Below are 19,317 nucleotides of genomic sequence, written 5' to 3' on the forward strand. Positions count from 1 at the left end.
GTCTTGAGACGTGTTGTTTTGGGTTTTTTGTCGTCTCCCATGCGGCCTCGATCTGGACCCCCCCCCCCCCCCCCCCCCTTTTTTTTTTCACGCCTCCCCTCCTGTTCTGGTCGGCAGGACGAGGGCCCCCATGCCCCTGGATGCGGCTTACATCAGCATGAAGGCCCAGGTGATCAAAGCTGAGCGGAGGGTTCTGAAGGAGCTGGGATTCTGCGTGCACGTCAAGCATCCCCACAAGGCGAGAGCGGCCGCCTCGTTGCCCAAACGTGTCCCGTTGGCAGCTTTCTGGTTGGAACCGTCCCGGTCTAACTGCTTTCCGTCTGCTCGTCTTTCTACAGATAATAGTCATGTACCTCCAGGTTCTGGAATGTGAGAAGAACACGAAGCTGGTCCAGATGGCCTGGTAAGTCCACGGCTGTCGCTGTGAGTGCTCTTGTCATATTCTACTCGTGAAGTCGGGCGCTGACAAAAACAAAAACCCAGATGAGAGCCACTGAGCAAGGTGTACTTATAAACACATCTGTGCAACTGAGCCTTATGTTTGCCGTGAATCGGAGTGAAGTCTGTAAAAAAAAAAATAATAATAATAATTCAAAAAATCGATGTATTTTTACGCCCCCTATTATTTTGTCAAACTCACCGCCCTTTTCTGATGAGTAGGAACTACATGAACGACAGTTTGAGGACGGACGTGTTCCTGAGGTTCAGTGCTGAGACGGTGGCCTGCGCCTGTATCTACCTGTCGGCTCGAGCACTGGAGGTGAGGCTAAAAATAACATGGTTATAATAAGTAGTCATTATGAGAGTAACACACACAGCTCCTGCTTAGTTGCTGCCATAACCTTTCCGACACCGCTTGGGATTTTCACTCGTGGCACACATGCGGCTGCATTCCGGAACATTTCCGTCCTGTGCCTTTTCCCACATGCCATGATAAGCAATCGATGGGGAAAGGAAACGTTTGTTCCAGTGTGGATGCCATCGTTTGGACAATCTGTGTCGGCAACAGACAAACAATCTGAATCGGTGGAATTTTTTTCCTGGCTCCCAGAGGCCAGTGCTTCAGTCCCCCCCCCCCCCCAAATGAGCGTGATCATTTCAGCCTGTCCTACACTCTCGGCTTCCGGAGAAGGAATGTTCTCCACCCGTTCTCCAAAGAAAAAATAGTAGTTTGCACTTGCTCGTTGGGGCGATGTCACCGCTTCCATCCGCAACACAACCGCAACAAGGCCGTTCTGGCATTTTCCCGCAAATGATACGTGGTCCTGCGGTGGGAAATTGTCTGAACATATTTCCCAGAATATTGATCCCTGCTCCTATTCCCACGTGATCCCGTGCAGGAAGGGTTCCGCAACATTGCTGGGAAAGACTGCATGTGTGAGGCGGGCTTTATTCACACATGCCCATGTAGTATAATGTAATGAAGACCAGACATGAAGGTGCGTGTTAATACCGGACGTCGCTGAAATCCTCCTGCTGCGCCGAGTTCTGCTGCAGCAACTTAAAAGGTTTTTGCGTTGGTCCTCAGATTCCGTTACCGGACCAGCCCCCCTGGTTCCTGCTGTTCGGTGCCTTGGAGGAGGACCTGAGGGAGATCTGCGGGAGGATTCTGAGGCTCTACTCCCTCGCCCCCGTCCCCTTCTCCAGCTTACTCAAGCAGGTCGACCAGTGTCGCCAGGCGCTGGATGCCCTGGCTGCCCGAGCCAAGGCCGGGGAGGGCCCGTTGCTCTTAATTGGTACCCCGACTCTAGAAGCCCCCTCAAGTTTCTCTCCGGCCTCCAAAACAGGTATCGTGAACACGTGTTGTACGACCTCATACATGACCTAAAGCCCTTGAGCTCTGTCGCGTCTGTGTGTTTTGACACCTTTCAGCGAAACCCCGGCGTGTTACTCTTGCCTGTGTAACTCTTGTTTTTTATTTTTTTCCTCCTCATGAACGTGTTTTGACGGGGTTATCCTTACAGTCGTTTGAGCAGGGCCCGACTAACCGAAGCCATTCTCTTGTTTTCTCGCTCTAGCGTCACCGGCGGTAACAAATTCTGGGCGCCCGTCTCCCGTGTCCAAAATTGGTCTCAAGAACGCCAGCCGAAAACTCTCCAACGGAGATGGGTACGGTTGTTGTTGTTGTTGTTGTTGTTTCTCTGTGTCTGAACCTCTGTGCTACAGACAGTTTTGGGTATGTGAGAAAAGATAGATGTATTTCGGGGGGACACTCCTTCACTTCCTTTCAGCTCTGTGCCGGTTGATGACACTGCTCCACTGTTAGTTGTTGTCAAAGAGAAGGGGTGCTCTTGGCAATGCACTGTGGGATACGCTCGCCTGCGTCGTGTGCAGTGTTGGCATACTACGATGTGCCGCTGGATATAGTTTGTCATCCTGGTACTTTCCACGCACTATTTGATGTGCGCTGTGGTTTTCCAACACACTGGGAATGTCCACTCACTTGACTTGTACGTCGTGTATAATGGCGGCGACTAAAAATTGAAAGTTCACGAAAGTTCTTAACCTTTGCCCCCTCCTGCTCGCACATCCTTCCAACAGGATGACCAAACTGAGCCGCAGTTCTGAAAGGAGGAAACCGGGCCCCGCCACGCCTCCCAAACGCAGGTAGAGTGAAAACACGAGGCCGGTGCCTCCCCGGAGCGAGCGGCGGGCGTGGGGCGTCTCCTCTGGCGGCCGGACGTCCATTCGCTCTTTTTTTTTCTCTCCCTCCAGACGCAGTCGCAGCGTTTCGTCGGCCTCGCCCTCCGCCTCCCCCGCGTACCGGAAGAAACACGGCGCTCACAGAGAGCGAGAGCGGGACAGAGAAAAGGCCCGGGAGAGGGAGCGCAGAGGAGGTGGAAAGGATAGGGGGAGAGGAAGGAGGGACGAATACTCACGTAGAAGATAGAAATTTGGAGTCTGAATGGAATTGTGGACCAAGCAAATGCCTTTTGTAGGGTTTTTCTATTCTCCGTTTTGTGTTTTTTATTTTATTTTTTGTTTTTACTGGGTTTTTTTAATTTAATACTCTTGGAAAGACCAGCCGAATTTTTCTAAATAAAAATATTTTTATATTGCGCTCATGGTTTTGCTTCCTTTTCATAAGATAAGATAAACCTTCATTACTCCCACAACGGGGAAATTTATGTCATTCCAGCAGCAAAAAGGGGACAGCAGGAAGTAAAGAGCGTATCATGGTACACACTATAAACAACATCAAATATATAGAAACATAAAAAAAGAAAAAAAAAATCACCATGAATAGGAACCAGATAGTACTAAGTGTGTTGCACATATCTTGACACATTGCAAATCAGGGAATACACTTTTTTTTTAATATATAAAAAGTGTGTGTGTGTGTGTGTGTGTGTGTGTGTGTTCTACTGGCTGCTCTGTTGGTTATACAGTGACAGCCGCAGGAAGGAAGGACCTGCGGGAGCGCCCCTTCCCAGTGAAGCAGCCTATCGCTGAAGGAGCTCTCCAGTGCCATCAGAGTGTCATGCATGGGGTGGGGTTCGTTCTCCATCATGGATGACAGCTCGGCCGTCATCCTCCTTTCTCCCACCTCCTGCACTGGGTCCAGGGGGCCCCCCAGGACAGAGCTGGCCTTCCTGATCAGCTTGTCAAGTCTCTTCCTGTCAGCTGTGGTGAGGCTGCGGCCCCGACAGACCACTCCATAAAAGATGGCCGATGCCACCACGGTGTTGAAGAAGGTCCTCAGGAGAGCCCCCTGCGTCCAGAGGACCTGAGTCTTCTGAGCAGATGGACTCTGCTCTGATCCTTCTTATAAAGTGCATCCACCACCAGCTCTCTGGTTTTCCCCGCACTGATCTGGAGGCGGTTCCGCTGGCACCGGTCCACAAAATCCATGGTGAGTTCTCTGTACTCCCTGTCGTCCTCATATGTGATGAGGCCAACGATTGCAGAGTCGTCAGAGAACTTCTGCAGGTGACAGCCGGTCGAGCTGCACATGAAGTCTGCAAGGTAGAGGGTGAAGAGGAAATGTGCCAAGACCGTTCCTTGCCGCACACCACCGTGTCAGACTCGTGTCCGTGAAGGTAGTCCAGGATCCAGGAAGGCGATGGTCCACTCCCGTGTGCTGCAGCTTGTCCCTCGGGAGCAAAGGCTTAATGGTGCTGAAAGCACTTGAGAAATCAAAGAACGTGATCCTCACAGTGCTCCCAGGCTTCTCCAGGTGAGAGAGCTGGACGCAGCAGGAAGACGACAGCGCCGTCCGCCCCGATGCCAGGCTGGTAGGCAAACTGGAGCGGGTCCATTGATGATCTCACCAGGGGGCGGAGATGCACAAGGACCAGCCTCTCGGGGGTCCCCATGAGGTGAGACGTCAGTGCCACCGGCCTGTAGCTGCTGAGGTCCTTGGGGTGCGCGTCTTCGGCACCGGCACCACGCTGGAGGTCTTCCACAGCTGTGGCACCCTCCCCAGCTTCAGGCTCATGTTGAACATGCTCCACTATCCCACAGAGCTGCTCTGCATATCTTCAGGAGCCCGGAGCTGATGCCGTCCGGATCTGCAGCCTTTCTGTCCTTCATCATCTTGATCTTTACCACACTTCTTTATCTCGTGCGGATGTGTGATGGAGGTTCTGCCCCTGTTAAATATTGACCAGCAGAAGTCATTCTATGTTTTATCAGCGATGTTTGATGATTTATTGGTTCTTGACAAAAGGTAATTCCAGAGATGTAACGTGGGTTGGGTTTTTGAAAGGAGTCTTAGAAATTTCCACTTTAATCGATGCTATGATGTGACCAACTTTATTTTTATTTTTTGTCATTGTAGAAAAACCAATCAACTTTGGGTCCATTAACTGAAATCCCACCCAAACGTGTAAGCACATGCACGCACACAATCGCAGATCCTCTTCCCTGCGGAGAGCAGTAATGAATCTATCTGCAATGGAAGCATGTTTGAGTGAGGGAAAACTGATTAATCTCCTGGGTTTCATTAATCCCAGGCCCACGGCTTATGTGATGCTTATGAGCCGCCTGTGGACGTTGGCTACGGCCTAACGGGGCTTGTGTTAAACCAAATGCACGAGGAAAGCACCTTTGCTCTGGGGCTGGGCGAGGCCACCTTCTCGCGTAGCTCGTGAAAAAGAGGCAGCCTCCCAAACCGGCTGACTGCGCTACATGCTGCGTTGGGCGGCGCCTCATAAGTTCACATCTGGAACAGCTGGCGACCTGGGAGGACGAAGATCGGCCTCCAGCTGTGCTACAACAGAACATGAGATGGAATATGTCATCGGCAATAAGAGACTGAGCTTTCATTACTTCCCTCAAACTTAAATACAAGCTAAGATGGATGTCTCTCACGGGGAGTATGGCGCCGCCGAGCTCGTGGGCATGGGGCTCCGTGTCGCCGTGTCCCCCGTCCAGGCCGCGTTTTACATCAGCCTGGTGGTGTTGGGCATCCTGGGCAACGCCACGGTCATCGGGGTGATCGGAGAGAACGTGTTCAAGGATGCGAGCGGGGGACGGAATTCGGACCTGATTATAATGAACATGGCCCTGTCCAACCTGCTGGTGTCGGTGATCAGAAACGCCCTGCTCGTCATCTCGGACCTTGGGCTCGAGGTGGGTGGTGTTCAGCGTGTTTTCAGACAGAGGGATGGAGGAGCAATGTGGTGTGTTGCTGGTATTTGGGGAGAAGCTATTTGCTTAGGTTTAGAGGACAGAGGAGGCTTGTAAATATGGGTCAGGTGTGATTTACATTGGACATCTTCGCAACTTTTTGATTTGGACAGACTTTATTGACTATATAGCTCCAAAAAAATATCCATTTTCTTAACCTTCCTACGCTTACAATGTCTGGATTCACATAACCTGCTTTTTTATCAGGGTAACTGGCTTGATTAATTGAGATATATATTAATAATACAACAAATGTAACTACGCCCAATCATATCAAGTTTTTGAAAAGGAATGGAATGAAAACTAAAGCTGCCATGTCCCTTCCTGTAGCTCTACTCGTCCAGGGAGTGGTGCCAGGTCCTGATGGGGGTGTGGGTGTGGCTTCGCTCTGTCAACGTGTGGTCCACCCTGTTCCTCAGTGCCTTCCATCTCCAGACACTGCGAAGGGTGGCTCCTCCGCTGGTCAACCTTCACGGGCCCCGGGGCCTCCCGAAAACCATCATGCTGTGTCTCGGGCTCATCTGGCTCACCAACTTCATCTACTCCATCCCCGCTTACATTTTCTCCATTGATGGCGACAAGAACAGCACAGAGGTGAGAGTCTGGAGGGACTATTTGCTGTAACACGAGGCCTAGAGAGATGAGCCGACGGTGGTGAATTTAAAGAAACATCTGCTCGGGACATGTCTTGCAATTTGTTTTGGTCAAAGTCTGATTGTGCTCATACACGATCATCTTTCTGTGTCTTTACGAACACTTTGACGTCTTCTGTGTTGTGTGAAGGGTCCTAATAGAGCTGGAATAAATGTCTGAAATGTTGGAAAAAGTAAAAAAAAAAACCAAAAAAAGGAAAGCGCCGTAACGAACAAGAGAATAAGAGTTTCCCCCGGGCGTGACGCACCTTCTGGTGTTGCGGCAAAGTCCTCTTTGACCCGGGGAGGGGAGGGGGATGTGCAAAAAACACAAACGCACGCGACATGCAACCCACCAAAACACAAAAACACAGCTTGTCCAGCTCAACGGGAGTAGAGGGGATATGAAAGTGCATGATTGGCGGGCCATTTAAATAACCTTCTGGGATCTTCCTCTTCTGACCCAGTCCCTGATGCTGGTGAGCAGCACCACGCGGCCGCTCCTGGGCTGTATATGGAACTTCCCTTCCACCTACAGCGGCCTGGCGTACGCCACCACCTCCTTGGTGATCCACGAGGTAGTGCCCATCATCCTGATGGCCATCACCAACATGGGCTCCCTCTACACACTCTACACGCACAGCAGCGGACGCAGTCTGGCGACGGACGCGCCCACCGTCAAACGGGTCCCGGCTGAGCGGCGGGCGGCCAAGGTGGGTTGGGCCGCGGTGAGGTGAGGTGAGGTGTCCGACGCGGCGAATGTGTCAGTGCAATCATCATCCCAGGACTTCAGTCCTGCGTAGAAACTGTCGTGTTGAGCGAACCTCATCCCAGAAGGCATGCTATGCTTGGCGTGAGCTCCATCACTCTCTCTGCCTCCCTGTGTTGTCCCTCCAGGTGATCCTGGCGCTCATCATGCTCTTCATCATATCCTGGGGAACCAGCATCATTTCCGTCAACTACTTCAACTACGACAGCGGTTCCTCGGCAGAGTTTCTTCTGGTCATTGCTCGCTTTGCCAATATCATCTTCATTGCCATGTCGCCCATTGTCCTGGCGGTCGGTCACCGCCGCCTGCGCTCTTTCATCAAGTCCGCTGTCGCTCACTGACGGCCACCCGCCTCCGTGTCGCACGGAGGGTGCCATGTTGCGGTGTATTTTTGCTGTGTCCAATGATATTTTCCAATGTTAAGAGTTTTTTTTCCCGCACAACACTTTCATTCCAGTTATTCTCTTCAAAGTCATCGCTCTATCTCACTGAGGTTACAAATATAGAGTTGTATGAACTGTCAACATGTGTCATTGTGAAACATTAAAAGGCAACAAAGCAGTTATCAGTCTTGTGACTATGAGAAATAGCGCCTCTCAAACCAAGGTCAACTCAAGTACAGAGGAGTCAAAATTCAATGTGTTTCCAATCTTCTGGCAATAATGAATTGAAGTTGACCGGTAATATGTTTTGCATTTATTTTCTTGGTGTCACTCGAAAACTGAATCTAGATTTATTTGGGGGAAAATGAGTCTGTCTGCTTCTGCAAGCCTAAAAGTCGATATCAGAAAATCAGTTGTTTATAATAAAATATCACATTACATTTAGTCGACGCTTTTATCCAAAGCGACTTACAATTATTCAAACACCGACGGACGCAGCCATCAGGAGCAATTAGGGGTTAAGTGTCTTGCTCAAGGACGCTACAGCATGCTAGCAGGAGGAGCCTGGGATCCAACCAGCAACCTTTAGATTACTAGACCACCAGCTCTACCTCCTGAGCTACCACCCCCATTGACTATTACGAGTCTTAATTTGCATTGTGGGATACTTGACGACCTTGTCCTTCCAAATGTGTCTCAAAATATCTGCACATTGTTGCCCCTCTGACCAAATACACATCTCATTCGAGGACGGTATCGTAAAAACCTATGGGGATTCTTATTTAAGTTTGTTTCATTTAGTTAGTTGCTTAAAACAAACAAAAAAGAAACCATTAAACGGTAGCTTTATTGAAATATTTTCAAAAAATACATGTAGAACGAAAGAAAGCGAGACGCATCCATGTGGAAAGTACATCCATAGAGTATATCCATAAATACATATGGCGTTACGATGTCTTCAGACCCACACTGCACGCTGGCTCAAAGCATCACTGATGTTGGCTTTTATATTTGTTTGTGTTTTACCCAAATGATCTAAAATGTCACTTCATACTTTATTCTTTTTCTGGTGGTGGCATCACAACAAACAACTCGATTCAAGGAAAACATGAGATACGCTCGGCCTGCAATTCCAATCCCCGGCATCTTCCATGAGCTTATGTCTATTTCTCTTCCTTCTTCGAGGCTCCTCTCTCTTTTTCTACCGCAGCGACGCTTTGTTTTCCCTTCTTCCTCTGCGTCTCTGTGGCGCCGCCTTCCAGCTCTGTGTCCTTTCGATGACATTTGGCCACGCGGGACCACCCCAGGATCATAGCTGTGATCCGCCTCCTTAGCTTGCCGTGTCCGAGAGCGACGACCGTGGGACTGAATCCCACGAACAGGGAGGCGGAGAAGTGGGACACCGTCAGCAGCCCCTCGGCGTGGTGTCCTCCGTCGTGGTTGTAGTACGTCACCGCGGCCACCTGCAGCACCCAGCACACGACAAAGAGAGACACCAGAGACATGATCACGTGACCCGCCTTGCGCTCGCTGGCCACATGTCTGTCCAGCTCGCCGTGGGTCCCTCCAGACTCCGGTGCGGATGTCACCGCCCGGATGTGCTTGGCCAGAGCGTGCAGAGTGGCTAGGTTGGTGCAAATCATCAGCATGAGCGGCGCCACCTCATTGAGCGCCAGCGAGGTCGAGGCAAAGGCGAAGCCTTGTTCCGACGAGGGGAATTCCCAGACACAGCCGAGCAGGGGCCTGGTGGTGCAGCTGATGACCATCAGCTCGACGGTGGCGTTGCCGTGAACGTGCGTGGTGTAGACCAGAGCCGGCAGAGAGAAAACCAGGTTGACCCCCCAGACCAGTCCCAGAACTATCCACACTTTGCGTCTTTCCCTCTGCTGAGCCAGGGGTCCAAAGGCCACGTGCTGACGCCTCAGCGTGACACAGTGAAAGGCGCTGAGGGCCAGCGTCACCCAGCAGCCCACGGCTCGCCACCACACCCACAGCAGCATGAAGAGTCTGCACCACCCGGGCGCCAGGGACACGTCCAGGCCCAGGTCAGAGATAAAGATGGGCACCGTGCGGAACAGGGAGGTCAGCAGGTTGGCCAGCGACAGGTGCACCAGAATGGTGTCGGAGGGAGGAAGGCGCCGAGACGGGCTCTCCACGGCTGACTGAAACACCTGTGGAGGAGGAGACAGTCACTGTGTCAAATGCGCTCGCATCCTAAAATCACGTGACCCTTTAAATATAGCGTCGGATTGGATTCATCGTTTTGCCTCACCACATGGATGACCAGGATGTTTCCCAGGATACCAGAAAAGACCAGCAGCCCAAACAAAATAGCCTCTACAGTGAGTACCTCTGACATTGCATCGCATTCTGCATGGCGAAACAATTAGTTTTTACCTTCCAATGAGCAGGTATTTTGTCTCAGTGCGAGAGTGAAGTTACACAACCACCTCGCCAGCGCCGCGGCTTGACCCCTGCTGTGACTCTGTCCATCGTTGTGCTTTTAAGCCCCTGACTGCACAGGTGAACACAAACGGATCCGCCCTGCAGAACGGTCATTACCTTCACTTGTGCTGACCGTACCGAGGTCAATTAAAACGTCGTGCTTGGATGCTCCACGGGCACAAGCAGAGCGTGCAGGGTTCCCACTGGATGTACCAAGGGCAAACAAAAAAAATGTGTTTCTTGGACTTTAAAACTTGATGCCGGACGGTCGTAATTGCTTTGGTTGATTTGGACTAATATGGTACTAACATAGCAAACAGATATTCAAGTAGTATGCGTGAATGTTTCCTTGTAAGTTCTCTTGTTGTCTGTCTGACTGGGTGTCCTTATGGGTCCGTTTGTGCAAGTTGGTTTTGGCTGATTAGACCGGATCGACCATCTGACAGGTCTTATGGATGCTCTCCCCAGACGCACCTCATAAAACAAGTCTAATCCGACTGATGCTGCATTTTGTCTTAATAAGCAGCTTCTCCTCTTCCCTTGGCGGGGATTGTTTGCTGGGTTGCATGGTTACTCTTTTCCATACAATCATTTCTCATTTACTGATAATTAGAATTTACATATGGGAACATTTGTATTTATGCATATTTATTGTTATTGTTTACATAATCTCCTGAACCACTTATCAGATACTTATTAAATGTACTTCCAATTTGCTTAAATTAAATATCTTTATTTATTTCTTCATTTTATGAATCCAGTTTAAAATGAAATGGTTAAAATGTGACCCATTTAGCCATGGAAACTCCCTGGTCAATTCATTTTCTGGTACACTGAGCCAAGGCTATCAGCTATTTAAAAGAACTTGTATGGACTCGATTACACACACATTCAAGTTTTAAAGAGACAGACTATTATTACTGTCTGCATCCCCCAGCAGACAGACAGGCGGCTAGGTAAATTGACAGACAGACAGACAGACAGACAGACAGACAGACAGACAGACAGACAGACAGACAGACAGACAGACAGATAGATAGATAGATAGATAGATAGATAGATAGATAGATAGATAGATAGATAGATAGACAGACAGACAGACAGACAGACAGACAGACAGACAGACAGACAGACAGACAGACAGACAGACAGACAGACAGACAGACAGACAGATAGACAGATAGATAGATAGATAGATAGATAGATAGATAGATAGACAGACAGACAGACAGACAGACAGACAGACAGACAGACAGATAGACAGATAGATAGACAGACGATTTGGTGCAAGTGTTGGGAATAGAAGACACTCCTAATTCACCGCTCACAACGAATACTAACATGTGCACGCGCAAGTACCCACTTGACAACACGCGCACGGAGTCAGCGTGGGGGTGGGAGTGGGTGGAGTGGGTGGAGTGGGTGGAGTGGGGGTGGGGGTGGAGTGTTGGTGGGCAGCAGACCACGTCCTCTCGTTCCAGACACAGACAGTTGTTTCCCCTAAAAAAAACACCGCGTCGGATCCGCTGGCGAACCGAGCCCCGTCACACGCCGCACGCTCCTCCGGGTCCCAGCACCAGCCTCCTCCCTGCACCGGCACCGGCAGCCGCAGCTCGGCCTGTGCAAGGTCGTGCGTGCGTTCCTCCGCCGCTTTCGGATGCAAACCCCGCGGGTACCGACTGCGTTCGCGCGTGGACACGGTTCGTCCTTGGATCGTCGCACCCGATCGTGGGCAGGATCGCGTCAAACCGAGGCGCGGGTGGCCGACGTCGGTCCGCTGTGATTCGTCGTCGATCGGATCCGCGTTTTCCGCCCTCGGACCAATTCGACCGAGGAGGCGAAGATGAACAGGCGCCACGGACCGTGGCTGCTCGCCCTGTCGGCGGTCCTGCTCCGCGCGCTGCACGGCGGCGGGTCCGCGTCCTCCGCGGCGTCGGCATCCCCGTCCGAGCGGGGAGGCACGAACGATTGGGGTCCGCGCAGAGAACGGGCGAGGCACGCCGGCCCCCGTTCGAACGACCACGGCGGCCGCCCGGACGCACCGACGCCCCGGGGGGAGTCCGGGCTCGGGGAGGGCCCCGTCCTCCCCGGCACCGGCTCCAACGTCTCCGCGGTGATCTCCGGGAGGACGCGCAGCCGGGGCACGGAGGACAGTGGGGCGACCTGCGCCTACAGGGTCACCGAGGGGGGCATTGGGGGCCAGCTGTGTTTCAGACACTCTCACCTGGGCTTCCAGTGTGCCCAGGCAGGCTGCAGGACAGTGGCATCTCCGGGGAGCCTGGTGGCAAACATATTCACCAATGGCAGTGTGCTGTTACGGTGGGCGAACGACGGTGAGAAGACTCAAGGTCACGGGCCCAGGATGACCGAGAGCGGCGCTGGACAACATACCAGTGCCGGGGCGGAGTTGGCAAAGGGTGGCAAAGGGTCTCCAACGCCCACGCCGAGGTTCGTTTCGAGCAACGGGCCCCGGAGGAGGGGCGGCTTCGAGCTGAGCTGCTGGTGGAACGGGAGCTACACGCAGTTCGAATGCGCTGGCGTCCGCCTGGGATCCAGCTGCAGAGACTTTCTGTTCACCGAGCTGCACGAGAACGTCCCCTATCGAATCTGCCTGCGCGCCCTGGCCGCGGGCCCGGGGGACTGCGTGGAGTTCACCGTGTCGCCGTCCGGGATGCAGGACGTTGTCATTGCCATGACAACGGTGGGGGGCGCCATCTGCGTGATGCTGGTCATCATCTGCCTGCTTGTGGCGTACATCACAGAAAACATCATGAGCCCCGCAACGCAGCACACCTACTCATATCACACGCACTCCCGCCACTGACGCTGCCGCGCACTGGGGGGCGTGTAACCGTGCCCTTGACAATCATGTCTTACGCGCATAACAACGCTCAATAACTGTTTGAATCAACCACATTGCATAGTGTACACCATCAAACATGATTGAAATATTGCACAATACAGGCTTCTCCGTGAAAATGCAACTAACAAGCCTTGTAAACCGCCGCAAGGACTCACTGAACCAAAACTACGATAGATATTTGGTCCTGAGTGTTCTTGGGTCTTTTTTTTAATGTAATGTTAATCTGTAATTTTACCAACAGTATTCTGCAATAAACCCAATAATATTAACTTGAATCACCTTAGAGTGAGCCTTGGGCCTACATTTGTGAAATGGCTAAAAGGTCAAATCCATGGTAGTACATGTTGCTGTGTGTCAGAGAAACGTGACTACTGAACTAAACATCTTCACTTTATACTTTGACAAATGGTCACATTGGCTGTGAGTTAAGTACAGACATTGTATTTGTACTCTGTCACGTACTTTTCTGGTCTCCAATCTTTTCAAATACTGTTTCAATACGTGTGAATTAAGTTGCCTTTATATGTGTGCGAATAAAGTCAATAAAGCATCATAGACTTGAATTGTAAAGGTTTGTTTGTGTGTGAGTGTGTGTGTTTTGGTAAGGGCAATACGATGCACACAATGACAGTGTTTCCCTATAGAAGCGTGCGTGACATTAAGAAAACAAACGAAGAAAAAAAGTAAAATAAAGCCTCCAATCATTACTTACCCAGATATATTAAACTGGTTTGGTCGACCAATAAACTGAGAAGAGACTCAAAACATAAAATAATTTCAATTTGAACTGCGAAAGGGAATCATACAGGAGCGGCTGTAGCTTAACAGGACAGCAATATAGAGACAATATAGAAACGATATAGAAACAATGGAGACAATATAGAAACACCATAAAAGACAATATAGAAACAATATAAAGACAATATAGAAACAATATAAAGACAACATAGAAACAATATAGAAACAATATAAAAACAATATAGAAACAATATCAAGACAATATAGAAACAATATAGAAACAATATAAAGACAATATAGAAACAATATAAAGACAACATAGCAACAATATAGAAACAATATAAAAACAATATAGAAACAATATCAAGACAATATAGAAACAATATAGAAACAATATAAAGACAACATAGAAACAATATAGAAACAATATAAAAACAATATAGAAACAATATAAAGACAATATAGAAACAATATAAAGACAATATAGAGGCGTCAACCTGTAGCAAGAGGATGGATGTAAGCTATATTTTGAGCGGAATTAAATAACGATTCTCATTGTATTATTAATAATGACATTATTATCATTCATAATAATAATAATAATAATAATACTACGTTAATTACTTGTTTTACTTTGTACGAATTATTACCATAAAAACACACAACCCGTTTAACAGGGATCATTTCATATTCATAGGATTGACTCATAATGTTTTGTGATTCACACCGACGTCACAGCTAAATATTTTTTTTACTCAACAAAATGACACAAGCGACGTCAGGGACGATCGGCGACGCAGCAGTGACGGAACAAGAAGCGAACGGAGTCTGGACGGACGCAGCCCACGTCACGGGGCCGCGCCGCGTCGAGCTGGAGGCCCCGCCCCCCGTGACGTCACCTGCCCCCCCCCCCCCCCCCCTGCCGGGGGAGACGCCATTTTGCCGCCGTCCTGCTCCGCGGAGGGGAACGACACAGTGCCGCCGTCTCGGCTCCCGTTCCGCCCTTTTCGCCGCTTTTCCTCCTCCATGGTCTCCACCGTGGTCTCCGCCGTCTCCCCCCGGTAGAGTCCGCGGGCGCTGCGCTCTGACGCGCCGTTCCCGTCGCGTCCGCTCCCCCCCCTCAGACCGGAAGAGTCGCGATGCCGAGCCACCCGCTGCGCGTGGCGGTGGTGTGCTCGAGCAACCAGAACCGCAGTATGGAAGCGCACAATATCCTCAGGTAAACCCCGGGCGGCGCGGGGCGGCGCGGGGCGGCGCGGGGCGGCTCTCTCCCGCGGGCCGGGAAAAGAGAAGGGGGGGAAAGCGCCGCCGCCACGGCCGATGTCCCGGCGCCGCGGCGCTCCGGCCTCCGCTCAGCTCCGACAAAGGCTCGGAGGGATCCCGCACAAGCCGGACGCGGCGCCCTGCCCCCGCACCGCCGCCTTTGCTTCAGCTTCATGCGGGGTTTTTGTTTTACACGTCATCAAAACGAGCCGTTCACCTCCAAAAAAAAAAACCCCAAGACAACAACAACCCAAACTCCTGGAGCTTCCTTCTTTTTCTTTTCTTTGTTCTGTTTAGTTTTAAAAACCAGGCGCGTCTCGCTGAGGGCTTTCCTCACGCCCCGCAGCGCCCCCGTCCGGCGCGTCGGGGCAGACGTGGGCCGGGCTGGTGATCCGCAGATTGTTTGGCCGGAATAAAACGGCTTTTCCGGCCCGAACGCCGGCGCGGCGCGGGGGTGACTCTGGTGGCCGGTGCCATTCGCTCCGGCTGGTTTTTATGACGTGGTTTAGTTTGTGGTCAGCGTCTCACCCGCAGACGTAAATATCTTTTGGGGGGAAAAGAAGAAAAGAAAAGAAAACGTGCAGCCACCGACTCTTTAATGCCGTGTTTCATTTGAATGTGCCAATACCGTTGGATTAACCTTCCATTTTGTGTACCTCCCTCTTTGCAGCAAACGCGGATTCGACGTGCGCTCGTTCGGGACGGGGTCCCACGTCAAGCTGCCGGGGCCCGCGCCGGACAAGCCCAACGTGTACGACTTCAAAACGACATATGAACAGATGTACAACGACCTGGTCCGCAAGGACAAGGAACTGTATCCCCGGCGCACGAACACACGCTTCGCCAAGCCAGCTCAGCACGGACGGTGCGGCGCAGGCGCAGCCGCTCGGGGGGTGGTGGTGTTGGTGGGGTTGTTGTTGTTGTTGTTGTTTTCTCCACGCCGTGCGACGCCGGTGCACCTACCTACACGTGGTCGGTGGGTGACTTGTGTCAAGCGTTTTTAATGCGACAAACTTTGTTTGTATTTTATTTAGGGTTCTGGTTCTGGGTTAGAAGGAGCTGTTCCCACTGAGGTGGCTTGGGGAGCCTTACAGAGCCTTACATGCTCATGGAGAAAAAGAAAAAGACAACAAACCACAAAGTCTTGTAACAGTTGAAAGTAACACACTGAACTAGAAGCTGCAACCAGGATTCCTTCCACGTTCTGTGTTGTTTTTTTTTTTTATTTCTGACAAACACACAGTTTGGGCACAGATGAAATACCCCGGGTGTAGATGCCTGTTTTCTACAGAAAGGTGTTTTCGTTCTTTGCCACGAACACTAACTTATTCCAGAGGTGGCTTTAGGATGCCGCTGCGTGGACGTTGTCACGGTGCAGTAGAAGAAGTGTCCGGACGATTACAGGGTCACGTGAAAACAATGTGCACTTATTGGACGTGGGTATAATGCACCTCTGGCGTCACAATATTACTTTCATATCAGATTGACCGTGTCCATAAAGTTGTGCGGATATTCTCGGCCGACATTTGACAGGTTCTGTGGAATGTCCGGTTCCCCTCGTCCATGAGCGGCAATTTTCTTAGGAGCCACTTGGGGGCAGTGTGGCCCCTGACAATGTACAGTCTAATCACGACCCAGTGGTTGTACTAATGTGTGTTTGGCCAGGGCTACCCTCCAAGGCGGCGCTGCTTTAGGGGCGTTAGACGGTTGATGTCGTTAAAGTTTGATGACGTTAAAGGTCCATTTGAGGGGGGGGGGTCCCTGCATCCTCTGTGTTCCTTAACCTCCCGACCCTTTAAGATACACACAGAATGGAATCCTTCACATGCTGGACCGCAACAAGCGCATCAAATCCCGACCGGAGCGCTTCCAGAGCTGCAAGGACCCGTTTGACCTGGTCATCACCTGCGAGGAGAGGGTCTACGACCAAGTGCTGGAAGGTGAGGGCCACGCCTCTGTGTTCGCTTCCAGTGCCCCCGGCGACGACGGTCAAATGTGTGGCGCTCTGTGACGAAGGCCCCGGCCCCACCCCACCCGCCCGCCCACCCACCCCAGAGCTTACACGTTTCCCGGTGTGCCCCGCAGATCTGAACTCCAGGGAGCAGGAGACGCTGCAGTCGGTGCACGTGATCAACGTGGACATCCAGGACAACCACGAGGAGGCCACGCTGGGGGCCTTCCTCATCTGTGAGCTGTGTCAGTGTGTGAGTGTCCGCCGCCCTTCTCTCTCTCTCTCTCTCTCTCTCTCCTTTGACCGCCCGACCTGACGCTGTAGTGGGCGTGTCTCCCCCCGTGCGGCTGACCTGGTGTCTTCTTTTGCCCCCCCCCCCCCCCCCAGATCCAGCACACGGACGACATGGAGAATGAGATCGATGAGCTGCTTCAGGAATTTGAGGATAAGAGTAACAGGCCTTTTCTGCACACCGTCTGCTTCTACTGAGTCCCCAACCCCACCTGCAATAAAGCATTGCCCCCCCCCACCCACCCCCAGACCATAAGTAAACAACATGGGTCACACGCATACACATACATATACACACATACATACACACACACACACGCTTCATCCTCCATCAGTGGGGTATCCTCCTTCGCACGTGAGCACCCGTACACATCCACGAGTCCCAACATGATGTCGTGGCCTCACGGGGACTGGGCAGAGCGTCTGTCTGACCAAACGCTGACCACGGACTTCCCGCCTCCTCTGTTCAGAGGACGGGCTCATTGCTTCTGCTTTGCCTTCACTCCTCCCGGTCGCGGTCGCTCCCCCGGGTCCCACCTCCACCCTCCTCCACAACCACTCGGGCCCCCCCCCCCCCACCCCCTACAACAACCGTCGGACCCCTCTGACTTAGCTTTTTTTTTTAATTATTATTTTTTTGAATGCTGACTATGTTTTTCAAAATATTATGGTTGTAATTAAGTATAATATGTTACAATTCTGCCCTGATCGGTGATGCTGTCAATGTGTTTATTCGGATCAGAGTGACGAGGTTTTGGTGTGAATGCGTGTTGACGTGCGGCTGAAGATGATATATAATTTAACACGGGTGGCTAATTATTAATAACCAAACTGAGACGAAGGCTCTCACCCAGGTCGTTTGCATCATGTGTTGGTTCATATTTAAATGCCGATTTACTATCTTTCAGGGTATAGTATTTTTTTTCTCCCCTTGTAAATGTCAAAAGAATTTAAACAATTATTTGCTGCAAGCTCAGTCCAGAGTGCCTGAATTTCTGTATGTATATATGAATCCACTAAAGAAAGACCATCTGTTGAAGCGTTGTTTGACTCTTGTTCTAATCAGACGCTGCAGTCATGCTGGAGCTCTAATGGGACGTTTGACGTGGCTCTGCTTTTGAGGGCGTCCTGCGGTTACAGCCCTGTCTCGTCGCTCGCGGAGGAGTCGCGACAACCTTTAACCTTTGTTTGTGAGAACGGTCGAGGGACAGATTCATCCTGTTTACGGCTTTGTTTCTAAATACCAGGCACTGCTTTCCTCCACGGGAGCGGGAAGAGAAGTTAAAAGGATAAGTGCGGGGTGTCTGCGGGTCTTTAAAATGGCTTCTACAATGAATGGCCCTTAAAAGTCATTGGTCTTGCATTTCAATTGATGTGTTCTCAATTTCAACAAATATTGATCTGGATTTGTTTATCTGTGTATTTATTTTTTGTAGTATAGCCGTTCCCAATCTCCCTGTAGCAAATATCTACTGTAGTACATTTTTCTGGTAGATGGAATAACAAAGACAAAGCTCCAACATGTTATCTGTGGAAAAGAAAACGTCTCATTCGTCACCGCTGCCGATTGTTGCCCTTCACCGTCGCTGGAGGTGTGCGTTTCGGCTCTGACGTCATCCCGGGACCCGTGACGTGCGTGCAAGAGGCGTAAAGACGCCGCTCGGTTATCGCGTCAGACGGTCGGTAGGGAAGCCGCGCCTCGCGTGGGGGGGAGGGTCGCGTCCCCGCTGCCGTCCACCGGGGGCGGCGTCCGGTAGTGACCGGACCCCGCTGCACACGGACGCGCCCCTGGGCCAGGTTCCACAGCTTGACCCTCCCCTTCCTGCGAGGCTCCCGGGGGAGGGTCGGTGCGTCCGGGCTCCGCTTCCAGGATGCATCCGGCGCCATGGACGAGTTGAAAGATTCACTTTGAACGAATCCTGATCTTTTTTTGAGGGTTAAGATCAGGATTTTAAAAGGGACATTTAGAAAGCTGATCTCTTCCATCCTGCAAGTACAGTGAGTGAAATGAAACTGAGGGCTGCGCGAAACAAACTAGGTTAGATTATTACTGAAAAGATACTTAATACTAAAAAAAACCCCCATACAACCAGCGGAAAATATAAGCAAAACATAACTATATATATATATATATATATATATATATATATATATATATATATATATATATATAGTGAAATAACATGTAATAATAACATGAGTTGTTTTATGATGCCTCTGTCATTTTGTATTTTATTACAAAGCACATGGATCGGGATGCAATCCTCAAATTATTAGATTATATAACAGAACAGTGATATAATATATATAACAATAAGCTATCATAATTATATATTATTGTTAATACCAAA

The 19,317-nt window shown here is 50.7% G+C and overlaps 5 protein-coding genes across 5 annotated transcripts in view; 4 read left to right on the forward strand and 1 right to left on the reverse strand.

Moving 5' to 3' along the window:
- The window catches only part of LOC307230228 (cyclin-L1-like), a gene marked incomplete at its 5' end in the record, with an annotated part of 4,339 nt that extends 1,279 nt beyond the window's left edge, over positions 1 to 3,060 (forward strand). Inside the window, 7 exons of the mRNA XM_080000463.1 lie at positions 118 to 238; positions 339 to 403; positions 661 to 760; positions 1,529 to 1,787; positions 2,019 to 2,109; positions 2,542 to 2,607; positions 2,716 to 3,060. Coding sequence (XP_079856589.1) covers positions 118 to 238; positions 339 to 403; positions 661 to 760; positions 1,529 to 1,787; positions 2,019 to 2,109; positions 2,542 to 2,607; positions 2,716 to 2,890 — 877 coding nt within the window. The 3' untranslated portion in view covers positions 2,891 to 3,060. The remainder of the gene's footprint in view (positions 1 to 117; positions 239 to 338; positions 404 to 660; positions 761 to 1,528; positions 1,788 to 2,018; positions 2,110 to 2,541; positions 2,608 to 2,715) is intronic.
- A 2,238-nt stretch (positions 3,061 to 5,298) lies between these two features.
- On the forward strand, positions 5,299 to 7,373 carry ora3.1 (olfactory receptor class A related 3, tandem duplicate 1; the record flags this gene model as incomplete). Its single annotated transcript, XM_080001178.1, has 4 exons — positions 5,299 to 5,574; positions 5,962 to 6,225; positions 6,731 to 6,976; positions 7,161 to 7,373. The coding sequence occupies 4 exons, from the start codon at positions 5,299 to 5,301 to the stop codon at positions 7,371 to 7,373; spliced, it is 999 nt and encodes a 332-aa protein (XP_079857304.1).
- A 1,205-nt stretch (positions 7,374 to 8,578) lies between these two features.
- Positions 8,579 to 9,774, reverse strand: ora4 (olfactory receptor class A related 4; the record flags this gene model as incomplete). The annotated part of the gene is made up of 2 exons (XM_080001179.1): positions 8,579 to 9,586; positions 9,688 to 9,774. 2 exons carry the CDS (start codon positions 9,772 to 9,774, stop codon positions 8,579 to 8,581), a joined length of 1,095 nt encoding a protein of 364 aa, XP_079857305.1.
- Positions 9,775 to 11,369: 1,595 nt separating this feature from the next.
- On the forward strand, positions 11,370 to 13,256 carry fndc10 (fibronectin type III domain containing 10). Its single transcript, XM_080000464.1, has one exon. It carries the CDS (start codon positions 11,704 to 11,706, stop codon positions 12,682 to 12,684), a length of 981 nt encoding a protein of 326 aa, XP_079856590.1. The 5' UTR covers positions 11,370 to 11,703; the 3' UTR covers positions 12,685 to 13,256.
- A 1,144-nt stretch (positions 13,257 to 14,400) lies between these two features.
- Positions 14,401 to 18,005, forward strand: ssu72 (SSU72 homolog, RNA polymerase II CTD phosphatase). Its single transcript, XM_080000466.1, has 5 exons — positions 14,401 to 14,680; positions 15,395 to 15,538; positions 16,525 to 16,664; positions 16,810 to 16,928; positions 17,063 to 18,005. The coding sequence occupies exons 1-5, from the start codon at positions 14,601 to 14,603 to the stop codon at positions 17,162 to 17,164; spliced, it is 585 nt and encodes a 194-aa protein (XP_079856592.1). The 5' UTR covers positions 14,401 to 14,600; the 3' UTR covers positions 17,165 to 18,005.
- Positions 18,006 to 19,317: the final 1,312 nt, after the last annotated feature.

The sequence above is a fragment of the Zeus faber genome, assembly GCF_960531495.2.
Source record: "Zeus faber genome assembly, chromosome: 5".
Lineage (NCBI taxonomy): Eukaryota > Metazoa > Chordata > Actinopteri > Zeiformes > Zeidae > Zeus > Zeus faber.